This window comes from Rhinopithecus bieti, unplaced genomic scaffold (genome assembly GCF_001698545.2).
Source record: "Rhinopithecus bieti isolate Rb0 unplaced genomic scaffold, ASM169854v2 scaffold_37555, whole genome shotgun sequence".
Taxonomy (NCBI): Eukaryota; Metazoa; Chordata; class Mammalia; order Primates; family Cercopithecidae; genus Rhinopithecus; species Rhinopithecus bieti.
Window position 1 is genome coordinate 1247530 of NW_016815947.1, and position 18490 is coordinate 1266019.

An 18490-nucleotide genomic window follows, 5' to 3' on the forward strand; every position below is an offset into this window, starting at 1 on the left:
TTAATTTTTTTTTTTTTTTTTTTTGAGACAGTCTCGCTCTGTCGCCCAGGCTGGAGTGCAGTGGCGTGATCTCGGCTCACTGCAACCTCTGCCTCCTGGGTTCAAGCAATTCTCCTGCCTCAGCCTCCTGAGTAGCTGGGATTATAGGCACATGCCACCAGGCCTAGCTAATTTTTGTATTTTTAGTAGCGACGGGGTTTCACCATGTTGGTCAGGCTGGTCTCGAACAACTGACCTCGTAATCCACCTGCCTCAGTCTCCCAAAGTGCTGGGATTACAGGCGTGAGCCACCATGCCTGGCCTAAACCAGTAATTTTTTTTTTTTTTTTTGAGATAGAGTTTCCCACTTGTTGCCTAGACTGGAGTACAATGGCACAATCTCGCCTCACTGCACCCTCCACCTCCTGGGTTCAAGCGATTCTCCTGCTTCAGCCTCCTGAGTAGCTGGGACTACAGGTGTCCACCACCATGCCTGGCTAATTTTTGTATTTTCAGTAGAGACAGGGTTTCTCCATGTTGGCCAGGCTGGTCTTGAACTCCCGACCTCAGGTTATCTGCCCGCCTCCGCCTCCCAAAGTGCTGGGATTACAGGCGTGAGCCACTGCACACAGCCTAACCAATAATTTTTAGCTTTTAGACCCTGTGATCACGAAAAGCTTTTTTTTAAAAAAATAAAAAAATAAGAGACAGGGTCTTGTTCTGTCACCCAGGCAGGAGTGCAGTGGTGAAATCATAGCTTACTGCAGCCTAGAACTCCTAGGCTCAAGCAATCTTCCCCTGCCTCAGGCTCCTGAGGAGTTGGGGCTACAAGCCCATGTGTACCACACCCAACTAATTTTTTACTTTTTTGCAGAGAAAGGGTCTCCTTATGTTGCCAAGGCTGGTCTCAAACTCCTGGTCTCAAGCGATCTTCCCATCTCAGGCTCCCAAAGTGTTAGGATTACAGGTGTGAGCCATTGTGGGCTGTCACAAAAAGCTTAAAAATTAAAATATAAATGTATTTCCTTTTGTTTTTTAAAAAATGTAACATAAAATTTCCCATTAAAAAAATCACATTATACACTGTAAATTCATCTAATTTTTTTTTTTTTTCTTGAGACAGAGTCTTGTTCTGTCACCCAGGCTGGAGTGCAATGGCGCGATCTTGGCTCACTGCAACCTCTGCCTCCTGGGTTCAAGCAATTCTGCCTCAGCCTCCCAAGCAGCTGAGACTACAGGTGCGCACCACCACGCCTAGCTAATTTTTTGTATTTTTAGTAGAGACGGGGTTTCACCATGTTGCCTAGACTGGTCTTGAACTCCTGAGCTCAGGGAATCTGCCTGCCTCGGCCTCCCAAAGTGCTAGGATTACAGACATGAGCTACCACGCCTGGCCCTAATGTGGTATTTTGGCATATGTATACATTGTGAGATGATTAAGTCAAGCTAATTATCATATCCATCATCTCATGTACTTTTTTTCTGAGACAGAGTCTCGCTCTGTTGCCCAGGCTGGAGTGTAGTGGCGCGATCTTGGCTCACTGCAACCTCTGCCTCCCGGGTTCAAGCAATCCTCACACCTCAGCCTTCTGAGTAGCTGGGATTACAGGTGTGCACCACAATGCCTGGCTAAATTTTGTATTTTTAGTAGAGCCAGTGTTTGACCATGCTGGCCAGACCAGTCTCGAACTCCTAGCCTCGAGTGAGCTGCCCACCTCGGCCTCCCAAAGTGCTGGGATTACATGCGTGAGCCACCGCGCCCAGCCGATCATTTCTCATATGCTGATTAGCAGAAGTTATTATTTAATGGATACAGAGTTTCATTTCTGCAAGATAAAAAAGTTCTGGGGATGGGTGGTGGTGATGGTTACACAACAATGTGCATACACATAATGTCACTGAGCTGTACACTTAAAAAATAGTTAAGGCCGGGCGCGGTGGCTCAAGCCTGTAATCCCAGCACTTTGGGAGGCCGAGACGGGCGGATCACGAGGTCAGGAGATCGAGACCATCCTGGCTAACACGGTGAAACCCCGTCTCTACTAAAAAATACAAAAAACTAGCCGGGCGAGGTGGCCGGCGCCTGTAGTCCCAGCTACTCAGGAGGCTGAGGCAGGAGAATGGTGTAAACCCGGCAGGAGGAGCTTGTTTCCTAGGCTGCAGTTCCAGGCTGCAGTGAGCTATGACTGCACTACTGCACTCCAGCCTGGGAAACAGAGCAAGACCCTGTCTCCAAAAAAAAAGGTTTAAATTGCCAGCCTAACTAACATGGTGAAACCCTGTCTCTACTAAAAATACAAAAAATAGCCAGAAATGGTGGCACCGTGCCTGTAATCCCAGCTACTTAGGAGGCACAAGAATCGTTTGAACCCAGGAGGCAGAGGCTACAGTGAGCCAAGATCGGGCCACTGGACTCCAGCTTGGGCAAGAGAGTGAGACCCCATCTCAAAAAAATAAAAAAGAGAAAGAAACTATACCCTATATGTTATATATATTTTTATTTTACCACAATTAGAGGGGGTTTCTATTGAACTGTACATTTTAAATGGGTAAACTTTACAGCCCATGATACATTTCAAAACTGTTAAAAAATCTTTTTAGGCAAGGAATGGCGGCTCATGCCTATCATCTCAGCACTTTGGGAGGCCAAGGCAGGCAGAACATTTGAGGTCAGGAGTTCAAGACCAGCCTGGTCAACATGGTGAAACCCTGTCTCTATTAAAATTACAAAAAAATGAGCGGGCATGGTGGCATACGTCTGTAGTCCCAGCTACTTGGGAGGCTGAGGTGGGAGGATGGGTTGAGCCTGAGAGGTGGAGGTTGCAGTGTGCCAAGGTTGCACCACTGCAGTTCAGCATGGGCAACTGAACAAGACTATATAAAAAAACAAAACTGGGGCTGGGTGCAGTGGCTCACGCCTGTAATCCCAGCACTTTGGGAGGCCGAGGCAGGCAGATCACAAGTCAGGAGATTGAGATCATCCTGGCTAACATGGTGAAACCCCGTCTCTACTAAAAATACAAAAAAATTAGCAGGGTGTGGTGGCGAGTGCCTGTAGTCCCAGCTACTCTGGGGGCTGAGGTAGGAGAATGGTGTGAACCCGGGAGGCGGAGCTTGCAGTGAGCCGAGATGGCACCACTGCACTCCAGCCTGGGCGACAGAGCAAGACACCCTCTCAAAAAAAAAAAAAAAAAAGAAAGATACAGGCCAGGCATTGTGGCTCACGCCTGTTATCTCAGCACTTTGGGAGGCCGAGGTGGGCGGATTACTTGGGGTCAGGAGTTCAAGACCAGCTTGGCCAATATGGTGAAACCCTGTCTCTACTAAAAATACAAAAATCAGCTGGGAATGGTAGTGGGCACCTGTAATCCCAGCTGCTCGGGAGGCTGAGGCAGGAGAATCACTTGAATCCAGGAGGTAGAGGTTGCAGTGAGCTGAGATCACCCCACTGCACTCCAGCCTGGTCATCGCAGTGCGATTCAGTCTCAAAAAAAAAAAAGAAAATTAAAGTAATTACATGTAATGGCTCATGTCTGTAATCTCAGAGATTTGGAAGGCTGAGGTGGGAGAACTGCTTGAGGCCAGGAGTTCAAGACCAGCTGGGACATAGTGAGATATCAGCGCTACAAAATATTTTAAAAATGAGCTAAGTATAGTGGCTTGCACCTGTAGTCCTAGCTACTTGGAAGGCTGAGGTGGGAGGATCACTTGAGCCCGGGAGTTGGAGATTGCAGTGAGCTTTGATTATACCACTGCACTTCAGCTGGAGCAACAGAGTGAGACCCTATCTCTAAAAAAAAAAAAATAGGCCGGGCCAGGTGTGGTGGCTCACATTTGTAATCCCAGTACTTTGGGAGGCCGAGGTGGGCGGATCACCTGAGGTCAGGAGTTGGAGACCAGCCTGACCAACATGGAGAAACCCCATCTCTACTAAAAATACAAAATTAGCCAGGCGTGGTGGTGCATACCTGTATTCCCAGCTATTGGGGAGGCTGAGGCAGGAGAATTGCTTGAACCCAGGAGGTGGAGGTTGTGGTGAGCCGAGATTGCACCATTGCACTCCACCCTGGGCAACAAGAGCAAAACTCTGTCTCAAAAAAATAAAAATAAATAAAAAATAAATAGGCCAGATGTGGTGGTTCACACTTGTAATCCTAGTAATATGGAAGGCTAAAGTGGGAAGACTGCTTGAGGCCAGGAGTTTGAAATCAGCCTGGGCAACATAGCAAGACCTTGTGTCTGTTAAAAATTAGCCTGGTGTGGTGGCACGCACCTGTAGTCCTAGCTACAGAGAGGCTGGGGCAGGAGGATTGCTTGAGTCCAGGAGTTTGAGGCTGTAGTGAGTTGAGATTGCACCACTGCATGCCAGCCTGGGCAAGACAACGAGACCTTGTCATTCATTTATTCATACATACATAACTATTTTTTTTAAGCCCAGAACTTTAAGTTTGTATCAAGCAAAGACGTTAATGTTAGGTCAATATTGTTTTCTTTTTTTTTTTTCTGAGATAGAATATTGCTCTGTCTCCCAAGCTGGAGTGCAGTGGTGCAGTCTCAGCTCACTGCAACCTCTCTCTGCCTCCGAGTTCAAGCAATTCTCCTACCTCAGCCTCCAGAGTAGCTGGGGTTACAGGCATGCGCCTCCACATCTGGCTAATTTTTGTATTTTTAGTAGAGACGGGGTTTTGACATGTTGACCAGGCTGGTCTCGAACTCCTGACCTCAGGTGATCCACCTGCCTCAGCCTCCCGAAGTGCTGGGATTACAGGTGTGAACCACCACACCTTGCCTATTGTTTTCAAATATTGCCTCGATTATAAATAATGTTCCAAAGATAGATTAATATTAAATTATATTAATAAAATCTGATAATGAAAACGTAATAATTGCCTTTTAAAAGAGCCCTTTAATTGGCTGGGCGCAGTGGCTCACGCCTGTACTCCCAGCACTTTGGGAGACTGAGGCGGGTGGATCATAAGGTCAGGAGATCAAGACCAGCTTAGCCGACATGGTGAAACACCGTCTCTACTAAAAATACAAAAAATTAGCTGGGGGGTGGTGGCGTGCAGCTGTAGTCCCAGCTATTCGGGAAGCTGAGGCAGGAGAACTGCTTGAACCTGGGAGGTGGAGGTTGCAGTGAGCCGAGATTGTGCCACTACACTCCAGCCTGGCAACAGTGATACTCCGTCTTAGAAAAAAAGAAAAAAGAAAGCCCTTTAACGTGAATACACGATGTAATTACACTTCTATTTAAGTTGTGGTTTTTTTTTTTTTTTTTTTTTTTTTTTTTTTTTTTTTTTTTACTTTAGAAACAGGGTCTCATTCTGTCACCCCAGCTGGAGTGCACTGGCAAAATAATAGCTCGCTGCAGCCTTTGATCTCCTGGGCTCAAGCAATACTCCACCTCAGTCTCTTGAGTAACTGAGACTACAGGTGCATGCCACCATGCCTGGCTAATTTTTAAATTTTGTTTTGGAGACAGCATCTCACTATATTGCCCAGGCTGGTCTCAAATTCCTAGCCTCAAATGATCCTCTGCCCTGGCCTCTTAAAGCACTGAGATTACAGGGGTGAGCCACCACACTCAGTCCCCTTCTTAAAAATGTAGAAAACATCACCCCTTGCCCGATACATTGCTGTGAGAATCAAATGAAATATTAGTTGTGAAAACACCTGGTGTGGATCGGGTGCAGTGGCTCATAGCTCTAATCCCAGCACTCTGGGAGGCCGAGGTGGGTGGATCGCTTGAGCTCAGGAGATGGAGATCAGCCTGGGCAACATGGTGAAACTCTGTGTCTCTACAAAAAATTAGCTGGGTGTGGTGGTGTGTGCCTACAGTCCCAGTGACTCAGGAGGCTGAGGTGGGAGGATGGCTTGAGTTCAGGAGGCCAAGGCTGCAGTCAACCTTGATCACACCACTGCACTTCAGCCTGGGTGAGAGACACACCATGTCTCAAAAAGAAAAAAAAAAGAAAGAAAGAAAACACCTGGTGTTAACAAAATACCTTAGCCTGAAAGAAGAAAGGAAAAAGAAAGGAGAGAGAAAGAAAGAAAGAAAACACCTGGTGAATTTTTCAAGTCACAATACAAAAGTTAGTTATTCACAGTAGGAGAAAGACAATGCCTTCAACTTGATTCTGTCTTCTACATAGAGCTTCAGGGGCATCTCAGGACAAAATGGCAATTCCTTCTCCAAGAGTGACATTTCTTTCCATTTCCTTTGGGACAAAAATCCACACATTTGCAAAAGCCATGTCTAATTCTGTAATTTCTTTTCTTTGCCTGATGATGACGGCAAAAAATGAAAACGAATATAACACTGTAATTCTGAGGGTGAAAGAGTTAACTGAAAGCCACTGCATGTGTAAATCCAACATTTATAATGCAGAAATGGTTTCCAGTATTACAGATTCAGCCTCCACTTCCACACCATTTCCAATACAGACTCGATGACTCACATGGCAATGGCCACCTTCTGCAGCCTCCCTCAGATGACACTGACCTTTTCTAGACAGAGGCCACACACCAGTCCAGTGGCTCAATACTCCTTACAAACTGGCCTATTTTTCTAGAAAGCCCCCAGAGGACTATGAAATGTGCCCCGGAGTACACCTGCGCCGAGCTCTTCAGTGTTATCACATGCTGGGAATAAAAGAGTTATGTCAGAGAGCAGGTGTGGAACAGAAATCCTACAGTTGGGAAGCTTGCTGTTTTCTGAAATTTCCAAATTGTTTAGGTCCTAGGCTGATTCAATACTCCCTATGACTGTGGCAGAATCAGGCCTTTGAAGAGATTCACATACCTCTGGCCCGGGTACCCCTCAGAGTATTTGTTATTTAAGCAAGAGCCTAGGGCCTCCAAAACTGCTCGGCTGGCGAAATTCTCCGAGGCAATCAGCTCCAATCCAACCCTCTGCCGGTTACTCTCCTTCTTAATGATGTTGTAAACCTTAGGAGAAGAAAACAGATGCTTGATATTTGGAAATTTTAGTTTAAAATTTTGCTCTGATCCAAATTACAGCCTCCTAAAGGGAAAAGACACTCTTTCACATTAATATTGATGGTGCCTTCAGAAGCTGACCTTAATCCAAATAACATCAAGGACTCTCATAACACTTAAGGAATAGAATGAATCCTCCTCAAAGGTTTTAGTATCTGAGAAAGCACTAATCAATGAACTAAGAAAAACAAAATGGGCCGGGCACAGTGGCTCAAGCCTGTAATCCAAACACTTTGGAAGGTCGAGGCGGGCGGATCACAAGGTCAGGAGATCCAGATCATCCTGGTTAACACGGTGAAACCCCGTCTCTACTAAAAATACAAAAAAAATTAGCCAGGCATGGTGGTGGGTGCCTGTAGTCCCAGCTACTTAGGAGGCTGAGGCTGGAGAATGGCATGAATCCAGGAGGTGGAGGGTGCAGTGAGCCGAGATCGCGCCATCGCACTCCAGCCTGGGAAATAAGAGCCAGACTTCATCTCAAAAAAAGAAAAACAAAATGACTAAAGAGAAAGTTATCTTTAAGCATCCCATCTAATTTTAACATCACCATCCTGTTATTTTTATCCCTACATTTCACCAAGTTTCTCCCTCCCTGAACCTTATTCCTTGTTCCTCTTCCTTAAAAGAAAAGATGCTTTAGGCCAGGCACGGTGGTTCACACCTGTAATCCCAGCACTTCAGGAGACTAAGGCAGGTTGATTGAGCCCAGGAGTTCAAGACCAGCCTGGGCAGTATGGTGAAACCCTGCCTCCACCAAAAAACACAAAAAATCAGCCAGGTGTGGTGGCATGCACTTGTAGTCCCAGCAACTCAGGAGGCCAAAGTAGAAGGATCACTTGAGCCCAGGAGGCGGAGGCTGCAGTGAACTGAGGCAAGAGCACGGCACTGTACTCCAGCCTGAGTGACAATGAGACCCTGTCTCAAAAATGAAAAGATATTTCAGCAAATTCATAGAGATAGAAAGTAGATGAGTGACTGACCAGGGTTGGGGAGTTTGGGTTGACTGCTAATGGGTTCAAGGTTTCTTTCTGGGGGGATAAAAATGTTCTAAAATTGACTATGAATATACTAAAAACCACTAAATTGTATGGCAAATGAGTGATATCTCAATAAAGCTTTCATAAAAACAAGGCTGGGCACAGTGGCTCATGCCTGTAATCCCAGCATTTTGGGAGACCGAGGCGGGTGGATCAGCTGTAGTCAGGAGTTCCAGACCATCCTGGCCAACATGGCGAAATCCCATCTCTACTACAAACACAAAACTTAGGCCCAACGTGGTGGCTCATGCCTGTAATCCCAGCACTTTGGGAGGCTGAGACGGGCGGATCACGAGGTCAGGAGGTCAAGACCATCCTGGCTAACACAGTGAAACCCCATCTCTACTAAAAAAAAAAAAATATAAAAAATTAGCTGGCGTGGTGGCTGGCGCCTGTAGTCCCAGCCATTCGGGAGGCTAAGGCAGGAGAATGGCGTGAACCTGGGAGGCGGAGCATGCAGTGAGCCGAGATGGAGACATTGCACTCCAGTCTGAGCAACAGAGCAAGACTATGTCTCAAAAAAAAAAAAAAAAAAAAAAATAGCCGGGCACGGTGGTGGGTGCCTGTAATCCCAGCTACTCGGGAGGCTGAGGCTGGAGAATCCCTTGAACCCAGGAGGTGGAGGTTGCAATGAGCCAAGATCATGCCATTGCACTCCAGCCTGGGCAACAAGAGTGAAACTCTGTCTCAAAAAAATAAATAAACAAGTAAAATAAAATAAAGGTGTTTCCAGATGTCTAGATAGATCTATATTCCCTGTGAACTGTCAGGAAAGGGTCAACTGTCAGTGATCTCTCCCCTTCTCTGCTTTTCTCCAGAGCACCCTGCACAGTGCTCCACACTTTTGAGAAACCCACAATCTTTAAATTTACTCTCAAAGGATTTGTAGCCATTTTGTCTGCCACCACCTGTAAATCCAGCAGGATAATACTCATTTCAAGGCTGTCCCTAATTAATTTGTAGTTAGAACTAGAGATTTAAATTAAGGCCTCCAACATAAAAATATCTGTGAACACTCCACACAGATCTCACCTCAACATCACTGTCTTTCAGGGGCTGCGCCAGCATCTTGTCATGTGAGGACCACAGGTCAGCATCCTTGGGGGCCCCATTGACTGGCATCTCCATTGCACTGGTTCGAAGCTGCCTAAAAAATGGGAAATACGTGTGTAGCTTCCAGCATTAAATTGATTTTTTTAGTTTATTTATTTATTTTTGAGATGGAGTCTTGCTCTGTTGCCCAGACTGGACTGCAGTGGGGTGATCTCAGCTCACTGCAATCTCCGCCTTCCAGGTTCAAGCGATTCTCCTGCCTCAGCCTTTTGACTACAGGCACGTGCCACCACGCCCGGCTAATTTTGTGTATTTTTAGTAGAGATGGGGTTTCACTGTGTTAGCCAGGATGGTCTCAATCTCCTGAACTTGTGATCCACCTGTGTTGGCCTCCCAAAATGCTGGGATTACAGGCATCAGCCACCACACCCCACCTATTTATTTTTATTTTTTTGAGACAAGAGTCTCAGTCTGTCACCCAGGCTGGAGTGCAATGGCGTGATCTTGGCTCACTGCAACCTCCGCCTCCTGGGTTCACGTGATTCTCCTGCCTCAGCCTCCCGAGTAGCTGGGACTACAGGTGTGCATCACTATGTCTGGCTAATTTCTGTATTTTTCAGAGATGGAGTTTTACCATGTTGGTCAGGCTGGTCTTGAACTCAAGTGATCTGCCTCCCAAAGTGCTGGGATTACAGGCGTAAGCTGCCATGCCCCACCCCAGCATTACATTTAATCAAAGTTCATCACAACCTGTTAGTTCTATCAAGTTGCTAAACTAATACAATTTTTTAGCCTTTCCCTCAGAATCGCTTGGTAAACATGAGCATATTCTATTGCAAAACCACTGTGTGGAACTTCTGGTTCCTTTCCGAATTGCAGACGTCAGCTCATCTCCCTCAGAAATGAGAACTGACCCTCCTCCCCACTTGCAGGCAGTCCAACTCCGCCTCCTCTCAGCCAAACTTCTCATGGGTATAGCTTATCTCCCATAACTAAACTAAATTCCATGAAGGTAAGGACTGAGTGTTACTTTTTTAAAAATCACCTGCGGTACCCAACACCGCTATATATGAAGAATACTTTCCGGCCAGGTGTGGTGGCTCATGCCTGTAATTACAGCACTTTGGGAGGCCGAGGTGGGCAGATCATGAGGTCTGGAGTTCAAGACCATACTGACCAACATGGTGAAACCCTGTCTCTACTAAAAATACAAAAAATGAGCTGGACGTGGTAGCACGCACCTGTAGTCCCAGCTACTCGGGAGGCTGAAGCAGAAGAATCGCTTGAACCTGGGAGGCGGAGCTTGTGGTGAGCCGAGATCACACCACTGCACTCCAACCTGGCCACAGAGCAAGACTCCGTCTCAAAAAAAAAAAAAAAAAGAGTATTTTCCAAATGACTGAACAGATGAATCATTGACTTGAACTGGCAGGCTCTCATAACATAGTAAATATTCACTATTTAGCAACTTTTCCAAAGATTTTTTTGGGACAAACAAGTTAATGATGAACAGGATATAGGCAGTTGGGATCATCCTTCCAGGATGATCACCAGTAGTATTTTATAAATGATAATGTAAGTACAGCAAATAGCACCTATTCACTCAGTCTGGACACATTTCTCCAGGCTCCAGAAAAATGTAAATGGGAATTTTGCTATAAGAAGGGCCTCAAAAATCTCTATATGATTTTTGAATATATAAGGACTTCATTTTAATCCTAGCAACACTTTAATGTGTTAATGTATTTCATACTTCAAATAATGAAAATGAGGCTCAGGGCCAGGCATGGCAACTCACACCTGTAATCCCAGCACTTTGGGAGGCCAGGAGTTCAAGACCAGCCTGGGCATGGCTACAAAAAAAAAAAAATTAGCTGGGCATGGTGGGATGGGCCTATAGTCCTAGCTACTGAGTCTAGGACTCTTAAAAAAAAAAAAAGAACTAAAGAAAGAAAAATAAGCGAGGTTAGAAAAGTAAAATATTGCGGCCTGGCGCAGTGGCTCACGCCTGTAATCCCAGCACTTTAGGAGGCCAAGGTGGGCAGATCACAAGGTCAGGAGATCGAGACCATCCTATCCAACACCGTGAAACCCCATTTCTACTAAAAATACAAAAATTATCCGGGCATAGTGGCAGGCGCCTGTAATCCCGGCTACCCGGGAGGCTGAGGCAGGAGAATTGCTTGAACCCGGGAGTCGGAGGTTGCAGTGAGCCAAGACCGCCACTGCACTCCAGCCTGGCGACAGAGCGAGACTCTGTTTCAAAGAAAAGTAAAATATCTTAGCCCAGGGCTGTACAACAAGTTAGCCACAGAGATAGGACTCAAAACCCCAAAGCACATGCTCTAAGTACTCCACAGAGTTCCTGTGAAGCTGTTAGTTAAAATATGTACTTGGGCTGGGTGTGGTGGCTCATGCCTGTAATTCCAGCACTTTGGGAGGCTGAGGCAGGAGGATCACTTGAGCCCAGGAGTTCAAGATTGGCCTGGGCAACATGGTGAAGCCCCATCTCTACAAAAAATACAAATTATTAGCTGGTGGTGGCGGCATGCATCTGTAGTCCCAGCTATTCAGGAGGCTGAGGTGGGAGGATCACCTGAGCCTGGAAGCTAGAGGTTGCAATGAGCCGTGATTGTGGCAGTGCACTCTAGCCTGGGTGACAGAGTAAGACCCTGTGTGGTTTTATTGTTTGTTTGTTTTTTAAAAAAAGGACTTGTTTGAATATAAATCTTCCTAAAGAATTACAGGTTTGGCTAGCCCCAGAGGCTCACGCCTGTAATCCCAGTACTTTGGGAGGCCAAGGCAGGCAGATCACCTAAGGCCAGAAGTTCAAGACCAGTCTGGCCAACATGGTGAAACCCCATCTCTACTAAAAATACAAAAATTAGCCGGGTGTGGTGGCGGGCGCCTGTAATCCCAGCTACTTGGGAGGCTGAGACAGGAGAATTGCTTGAACACGGGAGATGGAGGTTGCAGTGAGCCAAGAACACACCACTGCGCTCCAGCCTAGATGACAAAGCAAGACTCCGTCTCAGGGAAGGAAAAAAAAAAGGCCTGGCATGGTGGCTTATGCCTGTAATCCCAGCACTTAGTGGGGTCAAGGATGGGGGATCCTTTGAACCTAGGAGTTAACCACAGCCTAGGCAACACAGTGAAACCACGTCTCTACAAAAATTTAGAAATTAGGCTGGGCAAGGTGGCTCACGTCTGTAATCCCAGCACTTTGGAAGCCTGAAGTGGGCAGATCAGCTTGAGGCCAGGAGTTTGAGACCAGCCTGGCTAACATGGCTGTCTCTACTAAAAATATAAAAAATTAGTTGGGTGTGGTGGCATACACCTGAAGCATGAGACTTACTTGAGCCTGGGAGGTGGAGGCTGCAGTGAGCCAAGAATGTGCCATTGCACTCCAGTCTGGATGACAGAGTGATATTGTGTCTCAAAAATAAAATTTTTAAAAAAAGGTCAGGCCAGGTGCAGTGGCTCAAGCCTGTAATCCCAGCACTTTGGGAGGCCGAGACGGGCGGATCACAAGGTCAGGAGATCGGGACCATCCTGGCTAACACGGTGAAACCCCGTCTCTACTAAAAAAAAAAAAATACAAAAAACTAGCCGGGCGACGTGGCGGGCACCTATAGTCCCAGCTACTCGGGAGGCTGAGGCAGGAGAATGGCGTGAACCCGAAAGGCGGAGCTTGCAGTGAGCTGAGATCCGGCCGCTGCACTCCAGTTTGGGCAACAAAGCGAGACTCCGTCTCAAAAAAAAAAAAAAAAAAAACGGTCAGGCACAGTGATTCACGCCTGTAATCCCAGCATTTTGCGGGGCCGAGGCGGGCAGACCACAAGGTCAGGAGGTCAAGACCATCTTGGCCAACATGGTGAAACCCCATCTCCACTAAAAATACTAAAATTAGCCAGGTGTGGTGGCGCCCGCCTGTAATTCCAGCTACTCAGGAGGCTGAGGCAGGAGAATGGCTTGAACCCGGGAGGTGGAGATTGTAGTGAGCAGAGATTGCACCACTACACTGCAGCCTGGCAACAAACTGAGACTCCATCTCAAAAAAAAATTTTTTTTGCCAGGCACAGTGGCTCACACCTGTAACCCCAGCACTTTGGGAGGCCAATGCAGGTGGATCACCTGAGGTCAGGAGTTGGAGACTAGCCTGGCCAATATGGCGAAACCCCGTCTCTACTAAAAATACAAAAATTAGACGGGCATAGAGGCAGGCCCCTGTAATCCCAGCTATGTAGGAGGCTGAGGTAGGAAAATCGCTTGAACCCAGGAGGCAGAGGTTGCAGTGAGCCAAGATCACCCCACTGCACTCCAGCCTGGGAGAGAGTGAGACTCAGTCTCAAAAAAAAAAATTAGGCCCAGCGCGGTGGCTCATGCCGGTGATCCTAGCACTTTGGGAGGCCAAGGTGGGCAGATCACAAAGTCAGGAGTTTGAGACCAGCCTGGCCAATATGGTGAAACCCGGTCTCTACTATAAATACAAAAATTAGCTGGGTGTGGTGGCCCATGCCTGTAGTCCCAGTTACTCAGGAGGCTGAGGCAGTAGAATTGCTTGAATCCAGGAGGTGGAGGTTGCAGTGAGCCGAGATCGCGCCACTGCACTCCAGCCTGGGTGACAAAGTGAGACTCTGTCTCAAAAAAAAAAAAAAAAAACAGCCGGGCACAGTTGCTCACGTCTATAATCCCAGCACTTTGGGAGGCCAAGGCGGGGAGATCACCCGAGGTCAGGAGTTTGAGACCAGCCTGGCCAGCACGTCGAAACCCTGTATCTTAAAAATACAAAAATTGGCCGGGTGTGGTGGCATGCGCCTGTAGTTACTCAGCTACTCGGGAGGCTGAGGCAGAAGAATCACTTGAACCCGGGAGGCGGAGGTTGCAGTGAGCAAAGACCGCGCCACTGCACTTCAGCTTGGGTGACAGAGCAAGACATCATCTCAGAAAAAAAAAAAAAAAAATTAAAAATTAGCTGGATGACATGATGGTGGATGCCTGTAGTCTCAACTACTTGAGAGGCTGAGGTGAGAGGATTACTTGGGCCCAGGAGGTCGAGGCTGCCAAAAACTATGATTTTGCCACTGCTCTCCAGCCTGGATGACGGAGTGAGACCCTATCTCTCAAAAAGAAAAAAAAAAAAAAAAAAGTCCAAAATAAGTTTTTGATATCTAAGAGGTCTACTCCACTACTAGCCTACAATGAATTCATTCAATCAACATTTATTGAACAACTCTTATATCCCAGGCACACAGATAGGCACTAAGAATACAGAGGTTACTAAGACAGAGGTCCTGCTCTTATAAGAAACAAATTATAAACAATTAAGAAACACAGGCCAGGCACTGTGGCTCACAACTGTAATCTCAGTACCATGGTAGGCCAAGGCGAGTGGATTAGTTGAGGTCAGGAGTTCAAGACCAGTGTGGCCAACAAGGTGAAACCCTCTCTACTAAAAATGCAAAAAAGGCCGGGTGCGGTGGCTCAAGCCTGTAATCCCAGCACTTTGGGAGGCCGAGATGGGCGGATCACGAGGTCAGGAGATCGAGACCATCCTGGCTAACACGGTGAAACCCCGTCTCTACTAAAAAATACAAAAAAATAGCCGGGCAAGGTGGCGGGCGCCTGCAGTCCCAGCTACTCGGGAGGCTGAGGCAGGAGAATGGCGGGAACCCGGGAGGCGGAGCTTGCAGTGAGCTGAGATCCGGCCACTGCGCTCCAGCCTGGGCGACAGAGCAAGACTCCGTCTCAAAAAAAAATAAAAAAAAAATAAAAAATAAAAAATAAAAAATAAAAAATGCAAAAATTAGCCAGGTGTGGTGGCACCTACCTGTAATCCCAGCTACTTGTGAGGCTGAGGAAGGAGAATCGCTTGAACCCAGCAGATGGAGGTTGCAGTGAGCCAAGATCATGCCATTGCACTCCAGCCTGGGTGACAGGACAAGACTCCATCTCAAAAAAAAAAAAGAAATACATAAGGCCAGGCATGGTCGTTCATGCTTGTAATCCCAGAACTTTGAGAGGCTGAGGCAAGAAGACCACTTGAGCCCAGGAGTTCAAGACCAGCCTAGGCAACATGGCAAAACCCTGTCTCTACAAAAAAAAATACAAAAAATTACCTGAGCCTGGTGGCGTGCACCTGTATTCTCAGCTACTTTGGGTGGCTGAGGCAGGAGGATTGCTTGAGTCCCAGAGGTTGAGGCTGCAGTGAGCTGAGATTTTCCCACAGCACGCCAGCCTGGGCAAGAGAGGAAGACCCTGTATCAAAAAAAAAAAGATGCAATAAATGGGTGCAGGGCTACTTCACACTGGGCCAGGGAATGTCCCTGAACTGAAATCTGAGCCAAGCATGAGATCTGGGATGAGAGCAACCTACACAGTAAACAAGTGCAGCGCACCCCAAGTTCAAAGCCCAAAGGAGAAAGTGTGACTGGCCAAGGTTCAGAAATCAGGCTTGCACACCTGAAGTCTGGGGAGTCACAGGACCACAGGAGTCGAGCAACCTGGGCAACATAGTGAGACCCCTGTCTCTCTAAAAGGAAAAAAAAGCAGCCGGGCGCGGTGGCTCATGCCCGTAATCCCAGCACTTTGGGAGGCCAAGGTGGGTGGATCACTTGAAGTCACGAGTTTGAGACCAGTCTGGCCAATATGGTGAAACCCTGTGTCTACTAAAAATACAAAAATTAGTCAGGCGCAGTAGTTCACGCCTGTAATCCCAGCACTTTGGGAGGCCGAGGCGGGTGGATCACCTGAGGTCAGGAGTTTGAGACCAGCTGACCAACATGGTAAAACCCCGTCTCAACTAAAAATACAAAAATTAGCTGGGTGTGTGGCACGCACCTGTAACCCCAGCTACTCAGAAGGCTGAGGCAGGATAATCACTTGAACCCAGGAGGTAGAAGTTGCAGTGAGCTGAGATCCTGCCACTGCACTCCAGCCTGGGCAACAGAGCAAGACTCCGTCTCAAAAAAAAAAAAAAAAAAAATTCAAAAATTAGCCAGGCATGGTGGCATATGCCTGTAATCCCAGCTACTCAAGGGGCTGAGACAGGAGAATAGCTTGAACCAGTGAGGTAGAGATTGCAGTGAGCCGAGATCACGCCACTGCACTCCAGCCTGAGTGACAGAGCTAGACTCCATTTCAAAAAAAAAAAAGAAAAGAGGAAACTTGGGAATTTTAGGGACATCTTCATTAATATTCTGTAACACCTGGTAAGCCCCCCATCTAACACAGCTCACTGCAACATCAGTCATTACAACAATGGATATTTCTGTAGAGGCACCATTGCTCATGTGTGGCATGATCCTCAACGCCAGGAAAGAGACCTAGTAAGTGAAGTCACCTGCAAGGTCACGAGCCTCCCCATGCCTCCAAATCTTACCTGGGCCTCTGTCACACAAGTGGATCCAGCCAAGGATGTGCTCAGGGAACTACCTTGTTGCACATCTTCTACCTCACACACAGATTTTGGTTCTCTTCTTTACAGAGGAGGAAATTGAGGCCCAGGGAGCTAACTTGTCTAAAGTCATATAAGAGTCAGAATCTGAACTCTGGTTTCTCTTCAGTTCCAAAGCCTTGTCTCAGGACACTGTGCTAAATAAAAACACAATTAACCACTTCCGTTCCAAGTTTCCCCAAGTAATACTTTTTTTTTTTTTTTTTTTTTTTTAGATAGAGTCTCACTCTGTCACTCACGCTGGAGTGCAGTGGTGTGATCTCTGCTCACTGCAACCTCCACCTCGCGGGTTCAAGTGATTCTCCTGCCTCAGCCTTTCCAGTAGCTGCTATTACAGGTGTGTGCCACCACGACCAGCTAGTGTTTTTTGTATTTTTAGTAGAGATGGGGTTTCACCATGTTGGCCAGGCTGGTCTTGAACTGCTGACCTCAAGTGATCTGTCCGCCTCAGCTTCCCAAAGTGCGGGGATTACAGGCATGAGCCACCGCGCCCGGCCTACAATGTTATTTCTGCAAGAACCTAAACTGATGTTTCCAGTCTATTCTCTGGGTAACTGCCCGATTGAAGGCCCGCATCTGTGCTGACCTCAGCTGGACCAAGAGTCACTTAACTCCCGGAATCTCGAAGCAGAGGCACCAGGCCAAGGACTTCACAGTGAGACATTTGTCTCCTAGAACAGGGGGTAGCAGATTGCGGGCAACAGGAAGAGATCCCCACAGGGATCTGGTGGCACGGGTCAAAAGTGGAGCGACCCTGCGCGTAACGTTTAGGGGCTCAGGCTTTGAGAACCCGCGTTCTATTCTAGGCTCTGCCATTTAAGTTGTCTCCTTTCTCCAAGCCCCACCACCTTCCTCACCTGTAAAATGGGGGAAACGGTACCACTCGACTTGCAGCTTTGCTGTGATGGAGCGAGGCTAGGGGTTGTGTTTAAATTGAAAATGCTCAACGAGAAAAGTGCTCAGTAGAGAGCGGCTACTCACATCCGCTATAAGCCTTCGCATTCCTGCCAAAGGCCAAGGGGCGCCACCCCATCGTACCGAATGTGCTTGGAACCGGGGCGCTACGGCAGGCCACCGCCCGACCCCCAGCTCAGGCGCGACACAAGTGCTCCCCTCCCGTCGTTCCGGCTGCAGAGTCGGGTACGGCGGGGGACAGCGAGGACGCCGAAGCACCCCCCGGGCTCCGAGACGCCGCGGCCCAAGACCCGAAGCCGCCCACCTACCGGAACACGGCCCGCGCAGGTGCCTAGCGACGTCTCGGTCCTACGCCGCCGCCGGTGCCACCAGAGTCCCAGATCCGCTGACCCAACGCCCCGCGCACCGCCGCGGGCCAGCCACGTGACGGACCGCGCCAACCCCAAACCCCGAACTTGGCGCTGGACAGCTCGCGCTCCGCTAGGTGCACCCCGCGCGCCAGGCTTAGCCTTGGCCCCGCCCCGGAAGGCGCCCAATCAGAGAGCTCAGTCAAGCAGGGGCCGCCACCAAACGCACCCGCGCTATTGGCTGCCGCGGAGCTGCGGGCAGGGCTGGCTGCTCCCGGCCGGCTGGAGGCCTCGTGGTGCAGCTGCGCACCTGGGGCAGGGACCTGTAGGACTGACCCGCTTAGGCTGCAGGTCTGGTGTGTGGACCGAGATTTCCGGGAAGACTGCACAGGGCCTTCCTCACTTAAGCCTGTCACTTGGGCCATGGGATTATGAGTGAATTTTGTTCATGGTACTACTTTTAGTTAACAGGGTGGTCATTTAAATTAGGACAAATGTGGGTCCAAACTGCAACATTATTACTCTGTAGGTGTATAATCCAAGAGCAGACACTTTATTATTATTACTGTTATTTATTTATTTATTTTTTTGAGACAGGGTCTCACTCTGTCACCCAGGTTGGAGTAGACATGGGCATCTAACTGTGTTGCCTCCAGGGAGGAAGAGGTTGCAGTGAGTCGAGATCGCGCCACTGCACTCCAGCC

At 48.0% G+C, this 18490-nt stretch overlaps 1 protein-coding gene across 2 annotated transcripts in view; it reads right to left on the reverse strand.

The window, feature by feature from the left end:
* SHMT1 (serine hydroxymethyltransferase 1) overlaps positions 1-17949 on the reverse strand; it is a 38605-nt gene extending 20656 nt beyond the window's left edge. Inside the window, exons 1-4 of one of the 2 annotated variants that reach the window (XM_017854201.1) lie at positions 17748-17949; positions 15188-15326; positions 9048-9162; positions 6782-6927 (exon numbers count right to left, since the gene is read on the reverse strand). In XM_017854201.1, coding sequence (XP_017709690.1) covers positions 6782-6927; positions 9048-9143 — 242 coding nt within the window. In that variant the 5' untranslated portion in view covers positions 9144-9162; positions 15188-15326; positions 17748-17949. The remainder of the gene's footprint in view (positions 1-6781; positions 6928-9047; positions 9163-15187; positions 15327-17747) is intronic. The other variant, XM_017854200.1, reaches the window with a different exon arrangement.
* Between the last annotated feature and the right edge of the window lie 541 nt (positions 17950-18490).